Source organism: Nilaparvata lugens, chromosome 9 (assembly GCF_014356525.2).
Source record: "Nilaparvata lugens isolate BPH chromosome 9, ASM1435652v1, whole genome shotgun sequence".
In the NCBI taxonomy this organism is placed as follows: domain Eukaryota; kingdom Metazoa; phylum Arthropoda; class Insecta; order Hemiptera; family Delphacidae; genus Nilaparvata; species Nilaparvata lugens.
In genome coordinates, this window is record NC_052512.1 from 40,438,152 (window position 1) to 40,461,019 (window position 22,868).

At 35.0% G+C, this 22,868-nt stretch overlaps 1 protein-coding gene across 6 annotated transcripts in view; it reads right to left on the reverse strand.

Annotated features, from left to right (window-relative positions):
• LOC111062054 (solute carrier family 12 member 2-like) overlaps window positions 1-22,868 on the reverse strand; it is a 184,199-nt gene that overhangs the window by 29,620 nt on the left and 131,711 nt on the right. For 4 of the 6 annotated variants that reach the window (XM_039435870.1, XM_039435869.1, XM_039435873.1 and 1 more), the window contains 4 exons: window positions 19,321-19,494; window positions 16,135-16,307; window positions 11,958-12,145; window positions 1,135-1,188 (listed from right to left, as the gene is read on the reverse strand). In XM_039435870.1, coding sequence (XP_039291804.1) covers window positions 1,135-1,188; window positions 11,958-12,145; window positions 16,135-16,307; window positions 19,321-19,494 — 589 coding nt within the window. The remainder of the gene's footprint in view (window positions 1-1,134; window positions 1,189-11,957; window positions 12,146-16,134; window positions 16,308-19,320; window positions 19,495-22,868) is intronic. The other 2 variants (XM_039435874.1, XM_039435872.1) reach the window with 1 other exon arrangement.

Here is a 22,868-nt window from a genome sequence, read left to right on the forward strand (position 1 = left end):
TGTGAACAGTAGACCTCACGCAGTTTTCTCATCCATAAGTACCTGATTGAAACTATAGACCTTATGGAAATATAGCAATAGATTGGCTTCTCCACACATCTGTGTAATCACTTGTCAGCTGATTTAAGATGAATAATTCTATAGTCTGATTTTTTACTCTAATATTGGCGTATGAAGGAGGCTCCTTTTTCCTTTTATATTATCCTTAAAATGCAAAATTTCCAAAAACCTTGTATATACGTCGACGCACAATTAAAAAAGGAACATACCTGTCAAATTTCATGGAAATCTATTACCGCGTTTCGCCGTAAATGCGCAACATATAAACATTTTAATATTCAAACATTTAAACATCAAGAGAAATGCCAAACCATCGACTTGAATCTTAGACCTCACTTCGCTCGGTCAACAAATTTAATAGATGATTGAAAATAAACAGTTTTAAGAGTAAATTATGATTTAACTGTGAACATCAGAATTATGAGAACACGTGACATCAGATACTTGTGGATGTGAAATCTGTGTGAGGTCTACTGTTCACAGAACTACTAGTTATTACAAATCATGAGAAGAACATTTTCACCGAACCGGTCACAGAATCTTATGGGAGAAAAACTCAAACTTCAAAAAGCTGCAAGTAAAAACAATGCCTAATACGTAAAAAAAGGCAAAATCAACATTAGGATATAATGCAAGATTTTCTCAGAGCATCCTATCTAGACGCAACAAAAGTGAATCAATAAATTATCCATTGTGGGATTTGACTGTCGTGAGATGTTCGCAAAAAGAGCATATTATACACATACAAAGAACAGGCTAGAACCAATCAAAGAAACCTTCTTTACAAAAAAAAACTCTGATTGGCTCTCGTGAAATTAAAATTTAACCGGCTCTTGTGCAACCGGGTCGAGGAGTTTAGGTTAGGTTTGAAGTGACAACTCTTAAACTAATATTAAAATTCATTTTTTGAACTAATCGTCATTATTGAACAAGTCATCCAACAAAAATATTGATATTTCACACTTGAAGTTTAATTTCGGATAAATCGGATGCTCTGAATTCGAGCAAATCAGATTCTTCTAATTTTGTTGCTTCGTGATAGGATGCCCAGAAAAGTGGTTTCAAAATAATCACCAAAAGTCTGCTGTGCTGGATCATAGATAGACCTCATCGAATGGTGCATAGCCACTGAGTGGAGAGAAAGAAAGAGTGTGAGAGAGAAAGGAAAATAAATTAAAAATTAAATTTGATTTCAGATAATAATAGATATCATAGATAGTGAAAATACATAGTGATTCTTAATTATGGTAAAATAATTTAATACGTGATAGTAGAGGTAAAAATAAGAAAAAAAGTTCTTATAAACATGTATCCATAAACGCTCCATTAGCGAGCTATACAGGATGAAAGTTTTCGCCCGGAATTCAGTTCCTCAGGTGAAATACACCGATGCTGAATTGTTTGGTGATTAGTTTTTGAAAAACTTATGCTGGATTAATATGAAAAAATACCTGAAAAATTGAATAAAACTAGTCTGGAAGCTGTAGTGTAAGTAGTTTTTGAGAAAAAAGTTGAAATATGCAAAAGATCTATGAGTTATTAGTTCTCTTCTCATAAAACAGCAAATTTTTGTGGTGTAATGAACTGCATAAGAATACATTTTATTCAACTTTTATTTAAATTTAATTTACACAGCTTATATCATTCTTTCCAGAATTAAATTCTCTACAATTTTTATTGCTAAAAATTATTTGTTTACTAGTCATTAAAGAAGGTTATTGGGCATCAAACGTAGAAGTCTGTGTTTTTCTACTTAGATTTTGTGCATATTTCAACTTTTTTCTCAAAAACTACTCACACTATAGCTTCCAGACTAGTTTTATTCAATTTTTCAGATATTTTTCCATATGAATCCAGCATAAGTTTTTCAAAAACTAGTCCCCAAACAATTCAGCATCGGTGTATTTCACCATAGGAACTGAATTCCGGGCGAAATCTAAATATTATTTTTATTATCATTTAAACATTTAGGGCCGTTTGCACAGTGTAAGTTTAAGCTAAAGCTTGAACCAAATCTGGATTTTTTTGTTTAAACTAAAATTCCGTTTGCGCAGTATCAGTTTAAACTCTGTGTTGAGTTTAAACTCTGGAAAAGTTTAAACCTCCAAAATAGGAGGTTTAAACCAAATAATTTGGATTAACTAGTCATCTGTAAAATTTGATGGGGAAACAGCTAATAGTAAATTATTTTTCGACGCTTGTTTTTAATGCTTCTGTAGACGATAATAATTATTTAGGTTATAGTGAATCATTAATGATAGAATTGACAGAAGTTTTTAATGCGATTGATGAAGATGAAGAAATTTTGGAATTGAGAAAAATTGGGCGGAAAACGAATCATTTAAATTTCTGGGAAGATAGAGAATTTTTTTAACGGGTTTGCTTCAGTAAAGCACATGCCAATTTAGTATTTGATCAAATAAGCCACTTGATAGAAAATACGACAATTTTTATCAGTGATTTTTGATTAGAAAACATGTTTTTAATAACAAATAACTTATATATTTTGCTTTTGAGAGATTTCTAATAAACGAGGAAGACAGTAGTAGATTTGAATAGATTTTCATAACAAAATAAAGTTTTTATCTTACATTCTAGATTATATTTTTTGGTGCCAACTAAATATAAGTTTGTTTCTAATAGTAATATAGCATTTCATCATATTTTGAAGAATTTTTTGATCGCTTTTCACTTTTATTACCGTACAGCTTACAACTCTGTGGATTTTGAACCAGGAAATAGCAGCTACATAACCTCAATTTACTTATGGTTTGTAAACAAATAGCATATTTCCTGTAAAAATTACCCTTCCTGATATTATAAACGATGACATTCTATTACCAACTTAACGCTAAACTAGTTTATTTAAACTGGATTAGTAAATGCACTGAGAAAACCGATTCAAGTTTAAACTTTCAGAGTAACTTAAACTCGATTAACTTAATCGAGTTTAGCAATCTATACTGTGCAAACGGCCCTTAATGTGAGTAGAACCTAATATAGTGAGGTCCACGTTATAATGGCAGTGTACGATTGACAATACTGTTTCTGTCCTTTTCTATCATACAACAAAACAGATAGCGCTATCTCTCTCTAGCTTTGCAATGTTGTCCGTTTGCCAGAATATTTTATTTTTACTTTTGACAGTGACTGTTACAAAAGTAAATAAAACAATTCTCAGCCGCCATTTTTTTTCTTCATTCTATCAAAATACTTTGGTACACAAGTCGTATAATTCATTTAAAATGTATTTTTGAAACAATGAAATAATTTTTAGATATTACCTCATGAGAAACACAAATTAAAATACCTGAAATGACATTTTAAAAGTTGATGACTAACCATCCTAGACTTCATCCATGCTTCAGTTAGCCTACACATAATTATAGGTTAGACCTACTCGTACCGGTATAAATAATATTGAAAGGTTATTTTAAAAGTATTTCCATTGAAATTACTTATTTCAAATAGGATTTCTATTTTTCTATTATTTAAAAAAAAATTGAATAGAATACCAAAAAAATAACTTAATTTCCGTTGTTTTGAAATTCAGATTCATGTATCACAGCTTTTCAAATTAGCCGCCATTTCAGGTTTGTAAATCTGATCTCAGTTATGGAAGCAAAGTTTAGAATCAAATTATAAAAAAATATATTTTATTATGAATTTAATCAATTTGACATGGAATTGATTATTTTATCAAGGGAATTAGAATAAATATCAGATAGAATTTAATGGCATGAATTGGATAACAACTGTGTACACTCAGTGGCAAAATGGAGTCAGTTTGGCAACGTTGTTCTCGTATCTTTCTTCACTGCCATTATAACGTGGACCTCACTATAGTCTAAACCAGGGCACTCCAACCTACGGCCCGCGGATGGATTTTGTCCGGCCCGACGAGAGTTATAGCAACAGATTTTTTAAAATATTATTTATTCACATTTTTGACAACAAATAATTTGAGTTCAGTATCAGTACTCTTCTCTTACTAGCCACTCCATTTGTATGTAATTTGTATTATTTTGTATGTAAATAAATAAATTTCTCAATTAGTGTAAAATTAGCTGTAAACAAGCAGATTTTTGGATCTACCTATAAGTGTGAGCAGACATTTTCAAAAATGATGTTTGTTAACCCTCCAATTACAGAGCTTCTTTGTCAGATGAACATTTGTAATCAATTTTAATGATCCACAAAGTTTGATCAACCACAAAGTTTGATCCTAAATGGGCGGCCATTTCAAGTGGAAAACAAATGCGCAATCTTCTCATCAAAAATAAGTATCCTCTTTTAGCTTGGTAACTTTTTGTAAATTCGTATGTTGTCAAGTTTTCTTTGTCAGATGAACATTTGTAATCAATTTTAATGATCCACAAAGTTTGATCCTAAATGGGCGGACATTTCAAGTGGAAAACAAATGCGCAATCTTCTCATCAAAAATAAGTATTCTCTTTTAGCTTGGTAACTTTTTGTAAATTCGTATGTTGTCAAGTTTTCTTTGTCAGATGAGCATTTGTAATCAATTTTAATTATCGGAACCACAAAGTTTGATCCTAAATGGGCGGACATTTTAAGTGGAAAACAAATGCGCAATCTTCTCATCGAAAATAAGTATCCTCTTTTAGCTTGGTAACTTTTTGTAAATTCGTATGTTGTCAAGTTTTCTTTGTCAGATGAACATTTGTAATCAATTTTAATTATCGGAACCACAAAGTTTGATCCTAAATGGGCGGACATTTCAAGTGGAAAACAAATGCGCAATCTTCTCATCAAAAATAAGTATCCTCTTTTAGCTTGGTAACTTTTTGTAAATTCGTATGTTGTCAAGTTTTCTTTGTCAGATGAACATTTGTAATCAATTTTAATTATCGGAACCACAAAGTTTGATCCTAAATGGGCGGACATTTTAAGTGGAAAACAAATGCGCAATCTTCTCATCGAAAATAAGTATCCTCTTTTAGCTTGGTAACTTTTTGTAAATTCGTATGTTGTCAAGTTTTCTTATGACTTTTTTACACTCAATAAATTGGACTTTGTATTAAAATGAATGAATGAATGAATTTCATTTGTCAAAAACAAAATACAAAAAAGCTTTACAAAAAATAAATATAAGTATATGCTACTGCACTTAAACCAAGATGCATACATTTATTTAATTAGATATAATAACGAAATGATATCCTTTATATTATAAATAATAGTTTTAAAATGAAGATTCAATTTATGATCACATGCATAAGTACAGTAGGTGAGGCAAAAACACCGGCAAAAGGAAGATTCCTTGTGCGCCAGTGTGAGTCGTAAATCAGCTTAATCAGGGATGTAATACTGGGTCCGGCAGTCAAACCTGACGGTTTTTGATATTGGATAAATTAAAAAGCTGTTGAGATATATTTATATATTTTTTTTATTGTAAAGAGGAGAATTGGAAATTACATTTAGTATTAAAAAAAATTGAAAAATAGCTTACGGCGCAAAAATTACGTCATTTAAATGTTGACCACCATTTTCTGTACACTGTACGAGTCTCTTGGAAAAGTTCGTCATGACTCTCTCCAACGTTTGCCGCGGGATCTCACGAAGTTCTCGCCGAATATTCTCCTTCAGTTGATCCAAATTTCTTGGCTTGTCAACATACACTCTTCCCTTGAGATACCCCCACAGATAAAAGTCACAAGGGGACAACTTGATAATTATATGAATGGTTCATGCTTTAATTTTGATTATTCATTAGTGATAGGTGATGTAAATATTGATTTGTTATGTAACTCTAAAAAAACGCATGATTATTTGTCTATTATGAGTTCGCATGGGTTTGAGTCCTTTGTCAATAGAAAAACTCGTCCTGCTTCAAATACTTGTTTAGACCATATTTTTTCTAAATCCAAACATAATGACTCATTAAAAACTGCTGTATTAGAAATGTCAATTACTGATCATTATGCGACTGCTCTTCACGCATCAATTAAAAAAGATGTTTGTTCTCGATCTAGTAAGCCATGTAAGTTTATTGAAGTGAGGAATGTTAATAAAGAAAAGTTGTTAGAGGAGAGTGCTTTAATGAATTGGGAGATTGACGCGAATAGAAGTATTGAAACATTAGTAAATGAATTTGTAAATAATGTAAAAACGTGCATCAGTAGAGCAACAGTTATTAAAAAGGTTAATTTAACTAAAAAACATTTGAAACCTTGGATGTCCAATGGAATTCTAAAGTCCATAACTATAAGAGATAGATTATATAAAAGATTGAAAAATGAACCATTTAATGTAGAGCTGGGAAGGAAATTCCTGTCTTACAGAAATAGAATAGTAGATCTAATTAGAAAAGCAAAAGATTTATATTATCAATCAGAAATAAATAAAGCTCAAGGTGACCCTAAGAAGATATGGTCTTTGATAAATCAAGCAATTATTGGGGTAAATAAGAATTCACAATTACATGTAAATCAAGATCTTAATGCTTTGAATGACTATTTTGTGAATGTAGGTATAAATCAAGCGCAGGAAATTGATATACATGGACAGAATGAAGATCAATATTTGGAACAAACAATAGATATTGAAAATGCATTAATTTCAATTTTGTTACTGAAACAGAAATCAAGGAAGTAATCAAAAGTTTGAATGATAATAAGGCACCTGGATGGGATAACATATCCAACAGCGTGCTAAAACTATTAACTGACACAATCTCTAAACCTCTTTCAGAAATTTTCAATTGTTGTTTTTCATCTGGATACTTCCCTTGCATTTCAAGCATGCAAAAGTTATTCCTTTACACAAGGGGGGGAGTAAAGAAATACCTCAAAATTATAGACCAATTAGCTTGCTAAGTTCTATTTCTAAAATTTTCGAAAAATTGGTAAAGAAAAGATTAGTTGAATATCTAGATGTTAATAAAATCCTTGATAAGAGGCAGTTTGGTTTCCAACAGGGTAGAAGCACAGAGGATGCATTGGAGTCCTTAACTGAGACAATATACAATGGTTTCAAAACAAATAAAAAAACCTTGGTAATGTTTCTGGACCTGGCCAAGGCTTTTGACACAGTACCACATGATAAAATGATCCAGAAACTATCTAATATTGGTATTCAAGGAATAGAGTTAGATTTCTTTGAAAGTTATCTAAGGGGTAGAAGCCAAATCGTTAGCTGTGGTGGTAGTAATAGTGAGATTAGAGATGTGACATGGGGTCTACCTCAAGGGACTGTATTGGGACCAGTTTTATTTTTGATCTATGTTAATAACCTGCCTAGTGTACTGGACTCAGTTGGGTCTAAGACAATTTGTTTTGCTGATGACACAGCACTTATCTTCCAAGAAGGTTCCTGGGAAGATGTTATCAAGCAAACAAAAGTGGGTTACTATAAGGTTTCTCAGTGGCTAAAATGTAATTATTGAGACTAAATCTTGGTAAAACAAAATGTATGACCTTCAGTCCAACAACAAGAGGAGATCTAGATATGAACAGGCTTTGTTTGAATAATGCTTGTAACAGGTATCCATGTGAATCTTGCAATGAGGTTATTGAGAGTGTAAACAATTACAAGTATCTTGGTATTTTTGTTGATAAGCATCTACGCTGGTCACCTCAGATTGGCTACCTTTGTAGAAAATTAAGGGTGGTCAATTTGAAAATGTACATGCTTAGAAGTATTTTGAGTCTAAAATTACTAAAATCTGTTTATTTTGCTCTATTCCAATCCTTAGTTCAGTATGGTAATTCTATATGGGGAGGAACTTTTGATTCAACTTTAAAACCTCTATTTGTTTTACAAAAGTTAGTTATCAAAACAATAATGAGGTATCCGAGAGATTCCCAAGTGTCACATTGTTTCAAAATTCCAATCTGTTCACTATAAGACAATTGTTCATTTTAAAGACTATTAAGAAACATGTGCTCAAATTAAAAAATATTCAAAATTTTCAAGAGTAACTAGACAAGTCGCTCAAAACTTAATCACAATTGAAAGAGTTGATAGCACCCTATCCCGTAGAAGTATTTCATATTTGAGAAATAAACTCTATAATAAAGTTCCAAGAGGATGGTTGTTAAAGAAGCCTAAAATAAAAGATTTCCATACCTGGGTGAAAGAAAATTATTTTTATTCAATTAATGATTTGGTTTAATATTGATTGATGTTGTATGAATCTTAAATTCAGCTTTATGTATATCTTTAATTTATTGTTATTTCTTAGAATGGAATATTTAGTTGGTTGAATGTTAATTACTGTTAGCCTATATTATAATATTGTAGGATCATTTTATATATTAATATTAATGTATAAGTGAATAAGTTATATTAAGACTCCACGTCGGCGTACAAGTTTTCTTTTGCCGACGTGTAGCACAAAGTTGTCAATTTCCTTTCAGTTGTATTCTGTATATATTTTTGTGCAATAAACGATTTTGATTTGATTTGATTTGACAAGTCGGGAGAACGTGCTGGCCATTCAATGTCACCCCTGAGCGAGATCAGCTTGCCTGGGAAAAATCCTCTGAGTTGAGCCATGGAGGCCCGCGAGGTATGGGCAGTAGCTCCGTCCTGCTGAAACCATACCCCTCCTGAGAGGTATGCGGTGGCGACGTAACTCAGGAATGAGAAAGTCACGGATCATGGCAACATAACGCTCTGAGTTCACTGTCACTGTATGGCCACCCTCTTCAAAAAAATAAGGCCCTATAACTGTTGACCTACACACTGCAGCCCAGACAGTTACTTTTTCACAGTGAAGAGGCCGCTGATGAAGTTCCCGTGGGTTATTTGGGGCCCAATAACGGAAATTTTGTTTATTAACACATCCATTAAGGTGGAAATGAGCTTCGTCTGAAGTCAAAACAATGATTCCAGGGTCTTCCTCAATCTTTCTTAACATGGTTTCAGCAAAATTCAACCTTCTACCAAAATCTCCTGCTTGTAACTCTTGAACAATAGCAATCTTGTAAGGGTGGAAGCTCAAGTCGTCATGAAGAATACGTCTCACAGACCGGTCGGAGATCCGAAGAGCTTGGGCGTGACGAATGGCAGAGCGACGAGGGCTCCGTTCAAAAGCATGTCGAACAGCCTCAACGTTAGCAGGAGTTCTTACCGTTCGAGGTGATCCTCCTCTCCTTCTTGTGGTTCCAAACGCAGTGTTCTGAAAGTTCCGAACCCACAGAAGAATTGTGTTTCGTGACGGGATCGCACCACGAGGGGGAATGTTAAACCGTATACGGAAACTCCTTTGCGTTAGAATCACAGAATCATTATTTCTAAAAAACGTCTCGACTACAAACGCACGATGTACAGCGGTCCCAACGCTCCATTGTTACTGAACTAATGAACTTCCACTCAAGGTGAACAAGATGGCGCCCATCCCCACCCGCCCAGTCACCCCCACCACCACCTATCCCCACTTAAAAACCGTCAGGTTTGACTGCCGGACCCAGTATATAAACTTGAATCTAGCGTATGAAGTGTTCGAAAATATAATTTATAATATGAAGTTGATTATTGTATAAAAGTCAACGATTGGAAATAATTCAAGTTTAGTCATGCCTCTATGGCTCTTTTTCTGTGTTTATTATTTCGGAAATTATTAAGTGGAAATTCACTTTCTAGTATATTTATGAATTTACTGCTAATGTAGTAGAGTTGCCTTCTAAAGGGCACGCCACACCAAGCTCGCTACCGCGGCGGTAGCGAAGTTTTAAAAATCGCTAGCCATGTATTCAGGTTGAGCGCGCCACACCGAGTTCGCTACCGCGGCGGTAGTACGGCGCACTACCACCTACGACCGCCTGCTAGGCGATTCAACAAAAGTTCGCTGAGAGGTAGTACGGCGGACAAAAAGCGAGCTCAGTGTGGCGCACTCAACCTGAATACATGGCAGGCGATTCGAAGAGGTAGTGCAGAGCTGAGTGCTGTAGTCACGCCCTCCCCCCACTACTAGACACACTACTCGGAGACTACCGCTAGCGGACGTTTTTCGGTGTGGCGTGCTCAGCCGAGAAAACTACCACCAGCGGTACTACCTCGGCGGTACTGGCGAGCTTGGTGTGGCGAGTCCTTAAGAAGAGGTGAGTTGGTGTTATATATTTCATATTTTCAAATGAAATGAATTGGTTTGTTTCTTCCTGTGCTTTAATTAAACGTACTTGAAACTCCTCATATAATTTTAATGGAAATATAATAATTTTACACTCCCACCAAATCCCCCGTCGTGTGTCCCCACACAAGTCAAATTCCACGTACATCCTTGTTATTGGCCCTCTAAGCCTCCCACGAATTAACAATGTGGCCATTGGATAAGAAAGGTTGGAGACCCCTGGTCTAAGAGTGGACTGCGACTACGCCCCGTTTCGGAAAGCAAAAGTTTTCTGACTTCAGCTGTTTAAAGTCTAGAACTCAGCTGAATCCCGAGCTCGGAAACCAAGCCTTACTGGTTGAGTTCAAAGCCACTGATCAATTCCATCAGGTTTTTTTACGTTCAGTAAAAAACCTGATCACAGATGAACCACATAATGGAAAGTCGGCTAGTATCTTGACGCCATAATCCGCCATCTTGAAAGAAAGTGTAGCATTGTAATACAGCAATATTTTCAATTTCTAACAAGATGATGCAGTCATGTGTCGTGGTCTTGGTGCACTCAAATCTTGGTTAGATTGATACCTTCCATTTTGTGTGTATTCTGTGGCTGAACGGTTGCTCATGAGTCATGACTAACAGATGTTTCCCTTGTTGATCATATTTTGTAAACAAAACTAGAACTTAACCTATTTCATTGTAATCAATTAAAATGGGAAACCATCAGGTGATTGGAGTAGTTTTAAATGCTTTGTAAAATATTTTAAATGTTATTGAATTTGCAATCATGCATTTTCAATTTATTTTGAATCATGCATTTCTCTGCTCCTAAATACATTATAATGGAGTCCATCATTATTTATTTATTTATTCATTTACAATGCAAATGACACTAATGTAATAACATTGAAAGATAAAATAATAAGGTAGTCCTTGTGCTATTTTTCTTCCAAATTTATAGGTGACAAAGTCCAAGATAAGGTTAGAATTTCACGTGTACAATTTTTATAAAATTTTGGACCAAAATAAACATTAAAACTATAAATTTTGAATTTAGCTGTCTTAAATTGATGAATTAATTAGAAATATTCCACTCAATTACCACTTTTAACGAATAATATTGAGTTATTTAAGAAATTTGGAACTACTCAAAAAACACAAACTCGTAAACCCTAAAGCTCAGCTGAAAACTTCCAATCATTTGTAAACAACCTCTTATTCAGTCATGTATGTTTTACGTTCAGCTACTCTATTTACGTTCTTTTCCATCGGTGGAAAAGTACGATTAACTGATCAGTGAACGAACCGGATATGACGTATTTTTTTTCTTAACAGTTAGACCAAAGACCTTGAAGAGGTATAAACGCACATTACCTATGCCTTCCCAATGCTAGCTCATACTTGAAATTAAAGGTTCCATTGAGGTATTTTAGCGCGAGGTATTATGTAATATATATTTTTTGTAATATTATAGATCACAAAAATCTTCAATATCTTTAGTATGTAATAATCTTTCAGGCTGTCCCCTTAATGGCCGATTTCAATTCCAAATAATCTAGCGCTGCATGTGAGTCTATGCATCGTTCAACGACAAAACAGTGCTTCGTTCAGAGCCACGTTCACTCACCGATCTCATCGTTCACTCACCGATCAGTGGCTTTGAACTCAACCAATATTCTTCTATTCACCTATGAATGTGTTCAATAATTCTATGTTGTAATAATTCTAATTATAGAATTAATAATTATTGATAATTATATTATTAATAATATAATAATTATTAATAATTCTAATTATAGAAATATTTGTAAAATACACCAACCTTGAGACATTTGCGAGTAGGAAACATTCCTGGGAATCGACTCCTGCGAGTTCTGCCTGGTGTTGAGGATGCTGGTGTTGCCCTCGTCGAGAGCGAGGATTTCAGGTTCATCCGACATCTGCTTGGAGTGGTCCAACCCCCCAGGCACTCTCAGAATTGCAACCGCCATGTACAGGTCCAGCGATTTGCTACAATACAAATCACAGTTTATTTATTTGATCATTCAGAATTACAAAACTTACAGAAATGTACCACAGGCTTTTTATATACAGTCAAACCTCTCTATAACGAACCTCCACTTAACGAAATCCTCTACACAACGAATTTTTACCTGGTCCCATGACATTTTAGAGTTTTGGCTGCTTATTTACGTCTAACGAATTTCGGACCTCTCAACAACAAAGTTTTCTCTTCACTTCAACATACAAAATGTAGTGTGTATAGGAACCAGACAGTCATTTTCAAGTAATTGTTTAGTTTCAGCAGAAAGGTCAATAGACTAAAAATGATGGCAATTCAGGTAGGAAGATAGGGTGGTAGACAGTCAATACAGGTTGAAACACATGAGGGTGGTATACAGCCAAAACAGGTTGAAACACATGTCGGAAATTGAATGCAAGTTACTGGAAATGTAGAATTCCAAGAATTTATTCTTAGAGCAGGCAGGTAAACGACTGGACTTTCTCATCCTTGCTTCTAACACACATTTCAATTGTTAGAACTCGCCATTTATGAATGAAGGAACGGGAATGCTGGATTTCCCCATCCTCCCATCATTTGCTTTTGTCATACATTTCAATTTTATAAAATGTCACTATCTACGTTCTCGATCTTATGTTTTATGTACCATATTCATTTAATTACGGCCCGTGATATATTATAAGATCCATAAGATCATGCCAGTTTTCTTGACAGAAAAACTTCTCGATAACGAATACCTCTCCACAGAGAATTTTTTCTCGGGATAATTGACTTCGTTATACAGAGGTTCTACTATTATATAATTATATTATATCTAATATCGGTGTTCAATATCGGGGACCGAGCTTCGCTCTGGAGTACAAAAGCAAAAAAAAACTTTTATGAAAGAAGAAATTATAATAACATTCATACAGAAATGTTCTATCTAATAACAGTAAATTGAGATTAATTCACAGAGGAATGCAAAAATTTCTCTCACAAAGGCCCAGTTGCACAAAAGCCGGTTAAGTTTTAATCCTGATTAACTTCATGTGAACCAAATCAGAGAAGACCATTTCAAAAGGATTGATCTACTGGAATTAATCAGGATAACCCGGCTTTTTTGCAACCGGCACTAAGTACCTGATTGAATGATTACAAAAGTTCAACAGCTGAGTCATAATTTTGACACAGTCCCACACACATGAACTCGCTCACTCACTTCCATCCTTAGACCAGTTATGGAATAGACACGCTGGGAAGTCTAGCCTCTGAGGCCAACATCTACTGCCATATCGCCAAATCGTGACGTCATCATCGGATAGAAAACTTTCAGATTGTGTCTATTTCAGAAGGATGTAAATTATTATCCATTAAAATGGTAAACTCCCGCTGCGCTCCCGCTGAAATAGACACAATCTGCTATGGAAAACAATGTAAACAAACTCTACAGAAAAGTTTTTTATCCGATGCTGACGTCACGATATGGTGATATGGCAGTAGATGTTGGCTTCAGAGGCTAGACTTCCCAGCGTGTCTATTCTATAACTGGTCTAAGCTTCCATCACCAACAGACGACAAAATAATTACTATCAGGTGTTTTTCCAAAGATAGATAATAATTATCCTTTTAATGTCCTTCAGCGTGTTTTCCCAGGGATGAGACCTAGTGCAATGGAATTTTTATATCATAAACCTACTATGTTCTGAATTTCGTGAGAATCGTTAGAGCCGTTTTCGAGATCCGGTGAAATACAAACATATAAACATCCAAACATCTAAACATATAAACAGAAATTTCTCGTTTAATAGTATTGGATAGAACTATAATCTAGTCTAGAAAGACTAACTATTCGAAACAGATGGTTTTAAAATTGGCAACTAAATTAAAAACCAGTCCAACTTTGTCAGAGGTTGCCATTAAGTTGAGGAAGACAGGTTTCTAAACAAAATTTGAGTCCTGTCAATGAAGAACTTATCTATACTAGAATAAAGGAAAGAACTGGCTTATACACGTACGGGATAGGAAAATTATTTTTGACGCAACATCACGTCTAAACTACTGGACTGATTAATTTGAAATTTTGCATATGAATTCCTAATTAACCCAGGATGGTTCTAGGCATATTTCAAGCACTTCAAGATTCCACTCAAGTCATTCCGTTAATTGGGAGATGAGCTATAGTGTACACATACACTCATACACACACATAAAGACCAATTCCCAAAAACCACTTTTTTGGACTCAGGGGACCTTGAAACGTATAGAAATTTAGAAATCGGGGTACCTTAATATTATTTCGGAAAGCAATACTTTCCTTACCTATGGTAATAGGGCAAAGTAAAAATCGAGCCTCAAATTTTGACATTCAATAACTTTTTTATGTGTGTACCGAAAACATTGCGTCATCAAACAGCCGTCGGTAGATCTGTTTTTAAATTTTCTTTCTACTGATTCACAAAATTTCATTTCTTAATAATGCCGCGGTAAGAACGACGTCCAAACTTGGGTCGTAGAACTTGAAATGCTGTAAATTTTGGATATGCACGGGAAAATAAACAGCAAGGAGATATACCAATCAATTCCCAGCAAGCTGCATTCAACTATAACTAAAAATGCAAACTGCTGCACAACTAAGCACATAGGAAGTCCATATTGAGATAAAAATGTAATTACTGATTGTTGAATAATTTTCATGAAAATATAGTGCATCAGATTAAGCTTAGGCTAAGCACACCAGAGGAGGCGCGGCTTGGTGATATAAAGTATTGATCTTATGGAGATTGCCTTATCACACCGGTCCACGCCATGTCCGATTCAGTGTGTGTGAGTTGTTCCATTCAAACCAATAAGCAAGAAGCACCTGGATGCAAAATGCCGCATCGCGCCTCCTCAGGTGAGCATCCAGCTAAAGTTTGTCATGAGATGAATTAACACGCGAGTAAATTACCGCACAATTATAACTTTTGTATGTAGCTTTGGTAGTTTTCGTTTTCCAAGGTTGGCAGCTCATGTAATTCTCCCTGTGACTGTCCTCTAAACAACCTTGAACAGTTTGAGTCCTTGAAAAGTTTGAGGATGACAGAATGAACGTTGACTAATTTCAATATAAAGGTATTATCTTCCTATTTTATATTCCATCATCCGATTTAAACTTTCATTATCTTTCTAATCTATCTAGATGTCGAAAAATGATTCAAAAAAGAAGTATATTCATTCCATTCATGGTTAGATTATTTTATCCCATAAAAATGATAAATTCCAACAATGAATATGCAGTATTTATTTTTGGAATCTCCTCCATGTATTATGTTATTATATACTATTAAATAGTATATACTAACATAAAAAACATTGAGAAAGATTTGAAATTAATAAATATTGAAAGAGCATTGTCAAAACCAACTGTTTATAGTGTAGGGAGCCATAAGGGTGAGTGTGAGCAAAATGCTCATGCGCGACTACTGACGCGACCGCAAGTCCGTGCGACTACTCGCATGTTAACTATTTGGCGGTACGAAGTTCGCCGGGCCAGCTAGTTGACCGAGCGAAGTGAGGTCTAAGATTCAAGTCGACGGTTTGGCATTTCTCTTACTGTTTGAATGTTTGAATGTTTAAATGTTTATATGTTGTGCATTTACGGCGAAACGCGGTAATAGATTTCCATGAAATTTGACAGGTATGTTCCTTTTTTAATTGCGCGTCGACGTATATACAAGGTTTTTGGAAATTTTGCATTTCAAGGATAATATAAAAGGAAAAAGGAGCCTCCTTCATACGCCAATATTAGAGTAAAAATCAGACTATAGAATTATTCATCATAAATCAGCTGACAAGTGATTACACAGATGTGTGGAGAAGCCAGTCTATTGCTGTATTTCCATAAGGACTACAGTTTCAATCAAATACTTGTGGATGAGAATACAGCGTGAGGTCTACTGTTCACAGAACTACTAGTTATAAATAGAATTGAAGGATTAGGGGAAGAATAACTTACTGCACGAGGTGGAAGTAGTGTGCCAATTGGAGGCGATCGCACTGCGCCCAGTCGGCCTTGTAGCCCAACAACACCACGTTTGGGCGCAACTTTCCCAGCCCGGTTGCCTGCAATAACGCCTTTCCCCCCTCCTCCAGCGACACGTCATCCACCTCGCTGTAGAATGCCTTCACCTGTCAATCCACAAACAAATCAAATCAGTTTTATTTTGCCATGAATCAAATTAAATACAATAAATCCAGAACAGAAAATATATAATACAATTCCACTTACTAATAAGAATACTGGATTAGATAAAATCTTTACTTTAAATTTCAAATCAAATACAATAAATCCAGAACAGAAAATATATAAAACAATTCCACTTACTAATAAGAATACTGGATTAGGTAAAATCTTTACTTTAAATTTCAAATTCAAATTTTATTTATTGCCCAAGACACATTATATAAAATATTGTACATGCACTGTCAATATACTTAAAAATCAAAAAATCGAATATCATTTATTTGCCAATAAAAAGATAACAATAATAAATAAAACAAATACTTCATACTTATACGGAATAAAAATAAAATTTAAAATAGTAAATTTAATTGGCGTTGCCAGTGAAACCTAAGTTTGTGTGCTAGCAACGAGTACCAAAAGATGTCATTTGATTTAACATAAACATAAAAGATGATTAAACATTTTATTTAAATGGTGGTAATAATATTAAATAAGTTGAATAATAATAATTTTAGTGATATAATATCTGAAAAATGTAACCATAGAGAAACAATAGCGTAAGTAGATATCCCATGGTATAGGGAATTTATGTCGCAACTTTTACTGTTATCTCAAGCCGATTACTGTCGATTATTGTCAATTTTTACTGTTTTGTTGGGGTGATAGTGTATGAACGGCACAATTTGAGAGACTACCAGCGTCACACAGCTGCATAGGAAAGAAATACGTGAACTATCGGCTTGGGATAACAGTGAAAGTTGCGACATAAACGCCCTATACCATGGGATATCTACTTACGCTATTGTTTCTCTATGGTAATAAGAAACCGGACTGACCTCATTGCAGTGTAGCCAACTGTGGGTAGAGGCTTAATCAATCAATCAATCAATCATTTATTGTCAAGGAACATAAAAATGTTACAAACAACGTCATTTTCTACAATAGATTATACAAAGACCGACAATACAATTAGTAAACAGTAAAATAATACAATATAATAATAGCAGACACTTAGACGCCTAACACAATTTACAATATATCACAGTTAGCTTTGGTCAGACAAAAAACTCTCTCACAGAATACAGGCACCTTTCTATTAGCAAATCCCTCAAGTGAGTCTTGAATTGTGGAACATTCATCATTCGAACGTCAACATCAAGTTCATTGAATAGCTTTACCGACATGTATTTCCAATTTTTCTGAGAGCTTGTATATTGATTACTCTCAATTCTAACATTAAGACTGCTTCTTGTGAGGTAACTATGGATATCACCATTTAATCTAAAATTACTCAGGTGCTTTTTAACATATAAACAACATGAAAACACATAAAGTGAAGGCAGAGTCAATAACCTTAATCTACGGAATAGCGCTCTACATGAAGCTCGGGGTGGTTCCTTACAGATAATTCTTACAGCCCTCTTCTGCAGTCTGAAAAGTGTGATAATTGTGGAACAGTTTCCCCACAATTGTATGCCATAAGCTAGATGACTAAAGATATGAGCATAATACACACTCATTAGAACATCATGTCTAACAATATGTCTCAGCCTGCGCAATACAAATAAACCTTTACTCAGCTTCCCAGCTATGTATGTTATATGGCACTTCCAATTTAAATTGGTGTCTAGCATAAAACCCAAGAACTTTAGATAGCCTATGTCGGTGGACCTGGTGTTGAAGCTGAACTGAAGGTCGTTGGTTTTTTGTAGGTTCAAGCTTAAACTGTTTGATGCACACCAATCTCTTATAGCCAATGTGCTTGTTTCAACCACTGTATCTACACTTTGTTTATCAGAACCATTCACTATTAGACCTAGATCGTCAGCAAAAAGGTAGGGTTGGTTGTCAATGTGACAATTGCTTATCAAACTTGGTAAGTCATTTATGTAGATGATAAATAAAAGTGGCCCAAGTATGGATCCTTGTGGCACACCAAACTTAACAACTTCGCCACTTGAAAATTTACCATCTCTACAAACAAACTGCAGTCTATTGGTTAGGTATGAATGAATGAGGTTTACTGCCGCGTTTTCAAGGCCATAGTATGAGAGTTTGTTCGCTAAATCTCAAATAATTTAGAAATTATTTCTATTATACAAATAGGTCGGTAATTCTCTATGTCAGACTTATCACCCTTCTTGAATACAGGGATCATCTTCACCCTTTTCAGTTTGTCAGGGAAAATCCCCATGTCCAGACACTGGTTGAAAATGTGGGCTAGAACTTCTGAGATTTCGGAAGCAGCCGTTTTCAGTATTGAAGAGTTAAGGCCATTCACATCCAGACAGTTGCTGTTATTCATTCTGTGAATTGTGTCAAAAACTTCTTCCACGGTGAAATGCTCAAAGATGAACTTTGATTCTGGCTTTGGCACTTCTGATAAGTAGTAATTGGAGTCGAAAGTACTCTTAGGGATGTTTTTGTTCTGGGCTTCTATTCTATCTAAGAAGAATCTGTTTATTTCATCACCGGACAACTTACAGAAACTATTTAATGAAGAACTATTCCTACCAAGATGCCTATTAACTACTTCCCATGCAGCTTTAATTTTATTTTTACTTTCTTGTATACATTTACTATTGTAATTGAGTTTAGCTAGGTTCATTTCTGATCTGTATTGTCTTCTAAGTCTGTTGTATTCTACCTTGATATTATCGGTTCTAAGTGTCCTAAATTTATGAAATAGCTGCTCAGATTTATATTTCAAATTTCTTAATTCAGGTGTGCACCATTTATTTTTGGCTGCCCCTGAACCTGTCCTCTTCTGTAGCAATGGATACGCTGTGTCCACAGCCCTCAAGAAAAGACTGTAGAACTTGTCAACTTTCTTTTCAATGTCTACCAATTCATAAACGGCTATCCAATTTATACGTCGAATTGATGCTACAAATATGCACGTTCCATAATCGCTAACCATTCTTGATAGTACCTTATAGTAAGGTAAGGTATTCTTACCTTGTGACAGTGCAGCCAACTGTGCGCCTTGTGCCTGAGTGCGGTGCGCGTGCGGTTGTTGACGCGTGCGGACACCACGTGGCCACACACCAGCAGTGAGATGTTCTTGGTGATGAGGTAGGCAAAGTCCACCAGCGCCGGTCGGCTGCTAGGTAAGCCCGAGAACACCAACACCTGACACAACACCACTACATTATTACCAATTCAAATGAAATCACGTTAACATTGGACTTCAACGTTAACGTTAACTTTAACGTTAAAGTTAAATTTAACGTTAACGTTAACTTAAACATTAGACTTTAAGGCTGTGCAAAGGCTAAAAATAAATTTTTCCTACAGATACCCTGAAAAGTGACCATTTGTGCACTGATTGCAGGCTGCAAAGAATCACTTTTCCGCACTAGTGCGCAAAGTGAGTACTTTGCGTACTCCAGATTTGCAACATGGCAACGCAAAATAGTTAGTAGGTTATATGGAGCACCAGTGCAGCAAAATCAAAATTAAGTTGGTAACAGTGAGTGGGCTGCTATAGTGAGCAGAGGTGCAACGAAGCACAACGCGCTAATTATTACTATTATATATTATAACCAAGGACAACGACAGCACAGTGCCACCACAGCACACACCACACAGCTGCCCCCCGCCATTCAAACACTACTACATTATTCAGGCAATTTTACCCATAATTACCCACTTTTCATATTCAATGGTAACTGTAGGAAAAATTTAATGTGAAATACGTGCGCAAAGTTCGTTTGCTGCACTCAAGAAACCATTCCGCCCTCGCCTACGGCTCGGGCGTAAACGTTTCTTTCGATGCAGCAAACTGTCACTTTGCGCACTAGTTGCACAAATAACTATTTCCTACAGTTACGTTGAAAAGTGGCTATTGCTGCACTGATTACAGAACGCAAAGAATCACTTTTCCGCTCTAGTGCGGGAAAAATTTTTCTGCACTCCAGATTTGCAACATGGCAACGCAAAATACTTAGTAGGTTATATGGAGCAACAGTGCAGCAAAATCAAAATGAAGTTGGTAACAGTGACTGCTGTGGCTGCTATAGTGAGCAGAGGTGCAACCAAGCACAACGCGCTAATTATTATTCATTATATATTATAACCAACGACAACGAGGACTTTAGGATTTTAGGATTAAGGTTTTTATCAATAATAAAATTACACAGAAAAACATTTGATGCATTTCAGGCAATTTTACCCATAATTACCCACTTTTCATATTCAATGGTAACTGTAGGAAAAACTTAATGTGAAATACGTGCGCAAAATTCTTCTGCTGCACTCAAGAAACCATTCCGCCCTCGCCTACGGCTCGGGCGTAAACGTTTCTTTCGGTGCAGCAAACTGTCACTTTGCGCACTAGTTGCACAAATAACTATTCTACTTGTGATATCTTTCAAAGTTTTTCGATTTGTATATCACTAGTAGTTCAATCAATCAATCAATTTATTTAGCCTGGCGATACAGTAGTACATAAGGCTACGTTACAAAATATTTTATAAAATTACGATACATAATAAAATCATAATTAGGTCAAAATACATAATAAAATCAATAATAACAATCCTTAAAATGAGTAACGATAACAATATCAATTAATAGCATTCAATAGTTCACCCATAATAGGGCTACGTTATAATTAACTATTTCATGTAATAGTTGACATTAATAATTCATTCTACCTACCACTGTCCTGAATTCCTCAAAAGAGTAGAATGGATTTTCTATGAGCCATAGTAGTCATAGTACTAATTTTCTATGAGTTCTGTGAACAGTAGACCTCACGCAGTATTCTCATCCACAAGTACCAGATTGAAACTATAGACAATATAATTATTATTCAACGAAAATCCTAAATAAATGCTGTAAATCACCCCGAAGACTTCTGCTACTGCATCTGAAACTATAGACCTTATGGAAATACAGCAATAGACTGGCTTCTCCACACATCTGTGTAATCACTTGTCAGCTTATTTATGATGAATAATTCTATGGTCTGATTTTTACTCTAATATTGGTGTATGAAGGATGCTCCTTTTTCCGTTTGTATTATCCTTGAAATGCAAAATTTCCAAAAACCTTGTATTTACGTCGACGCGCAATTTAAAAAGGAACATAGCTGTCAAATTTCATGAAAATCTATTACCGCGTTTTGCCGTAAATACGAACATATAAACATATAAACATTAAGAGAAATGCCTAACCGTCGACTTGAATCTTAGACCTCACTCCGCTCGGTCAATTAATAATTAATTAACAATAACAAATTGCAAACAAAATAATTATCGTGCGGTTTTACAACACTGGCGCGGAACAATGGAAACGCAGAAAATAGCGATATCTTTGACCGTTTACTCCACCATCGTTTACGGGGAGAGAGAGAGAGAGAGCGATGATGCAGAAGAGTGGTAGTAACCAATGCTAATTAGCATTACTGGAATCGCATATTTTTTCTTTCCTTGCCCTATTACCGTAGGTAAGGAAAGTATTGCTTTCCAAAAAAATTAAGGTACCCTAATTTCAAGTTTTCTACACGTTTCAAGGTCCCCTGAGTCCAAAAAACATGATTTTTGGGTGTTGGTCTGTGTGTGTGTATGTGTGTGTGTGTGTGGTGTGTGTGTGTGTGTATGTGTATATGTCTGTGAACACGATAACTCCATTCCTGATCAACCGATTGACTTGAAATTTTAAACTTGAGGTTATACCATGAGGATCCGACAATAAGAAATTCAATAAAATTCAATTCAAGATGGCGAAAAAAATGGCGGATGATTACTAAAAAACCGTTTTTCAAGGTTTTATCGAAAACGGCTCTAACGATTTTCTTCAAATTTATACCATGGATAGCTATTTATAAGCCCTATCAACTGACATGAGTCTCATTTCTAGGGAAATTGCAGGAGCTCCTGCAGCCATTAGCCGTTTTCACACCGATATCTCGCCGACACAACATACAGGCAGGATTTACTCTGATGGATAGTATAAGAGGAGGATGTGGTTTATAACTGCGCGAGGTCTACTGTTCACAGAACTACTAGTAAATTTATTGTTGAATGAAAAAGAATAAACATAGTATCTTTTTCATTCAATATGAATAATTACCACAATATCAACTTCTCAACTACACAAAAAGTAAATTTATTGTCATTTTATTGTATATCTTATTAACTATTGAATGAAAAAAACTAAGAAACTGTCAAAAACAACAGTATAAATCTGTGGTTTTTGAGAATTTCTTAGTCTTTTTGATTCAATATGAATAATTACCACAATATCAACTTCTCAACTACACAAAAAGTAAATTTATTGTCATTTTATTGTATATCTTATTAACTATTGAATGAAAAAGACTAAGAAATTGTCAAAAACCACAGTATAAATCTGTGGTTTTTGAGAATTTCTTAGTCTTTTTGATTCAATATGAATAATTACCACAATATCAACTTCTCAACTACACAAAAAGTAAATTTATTGTCATTTTATTGTATATCTTATTAACTATTGAATGAAAAAAACTAAGAAATTGTCAA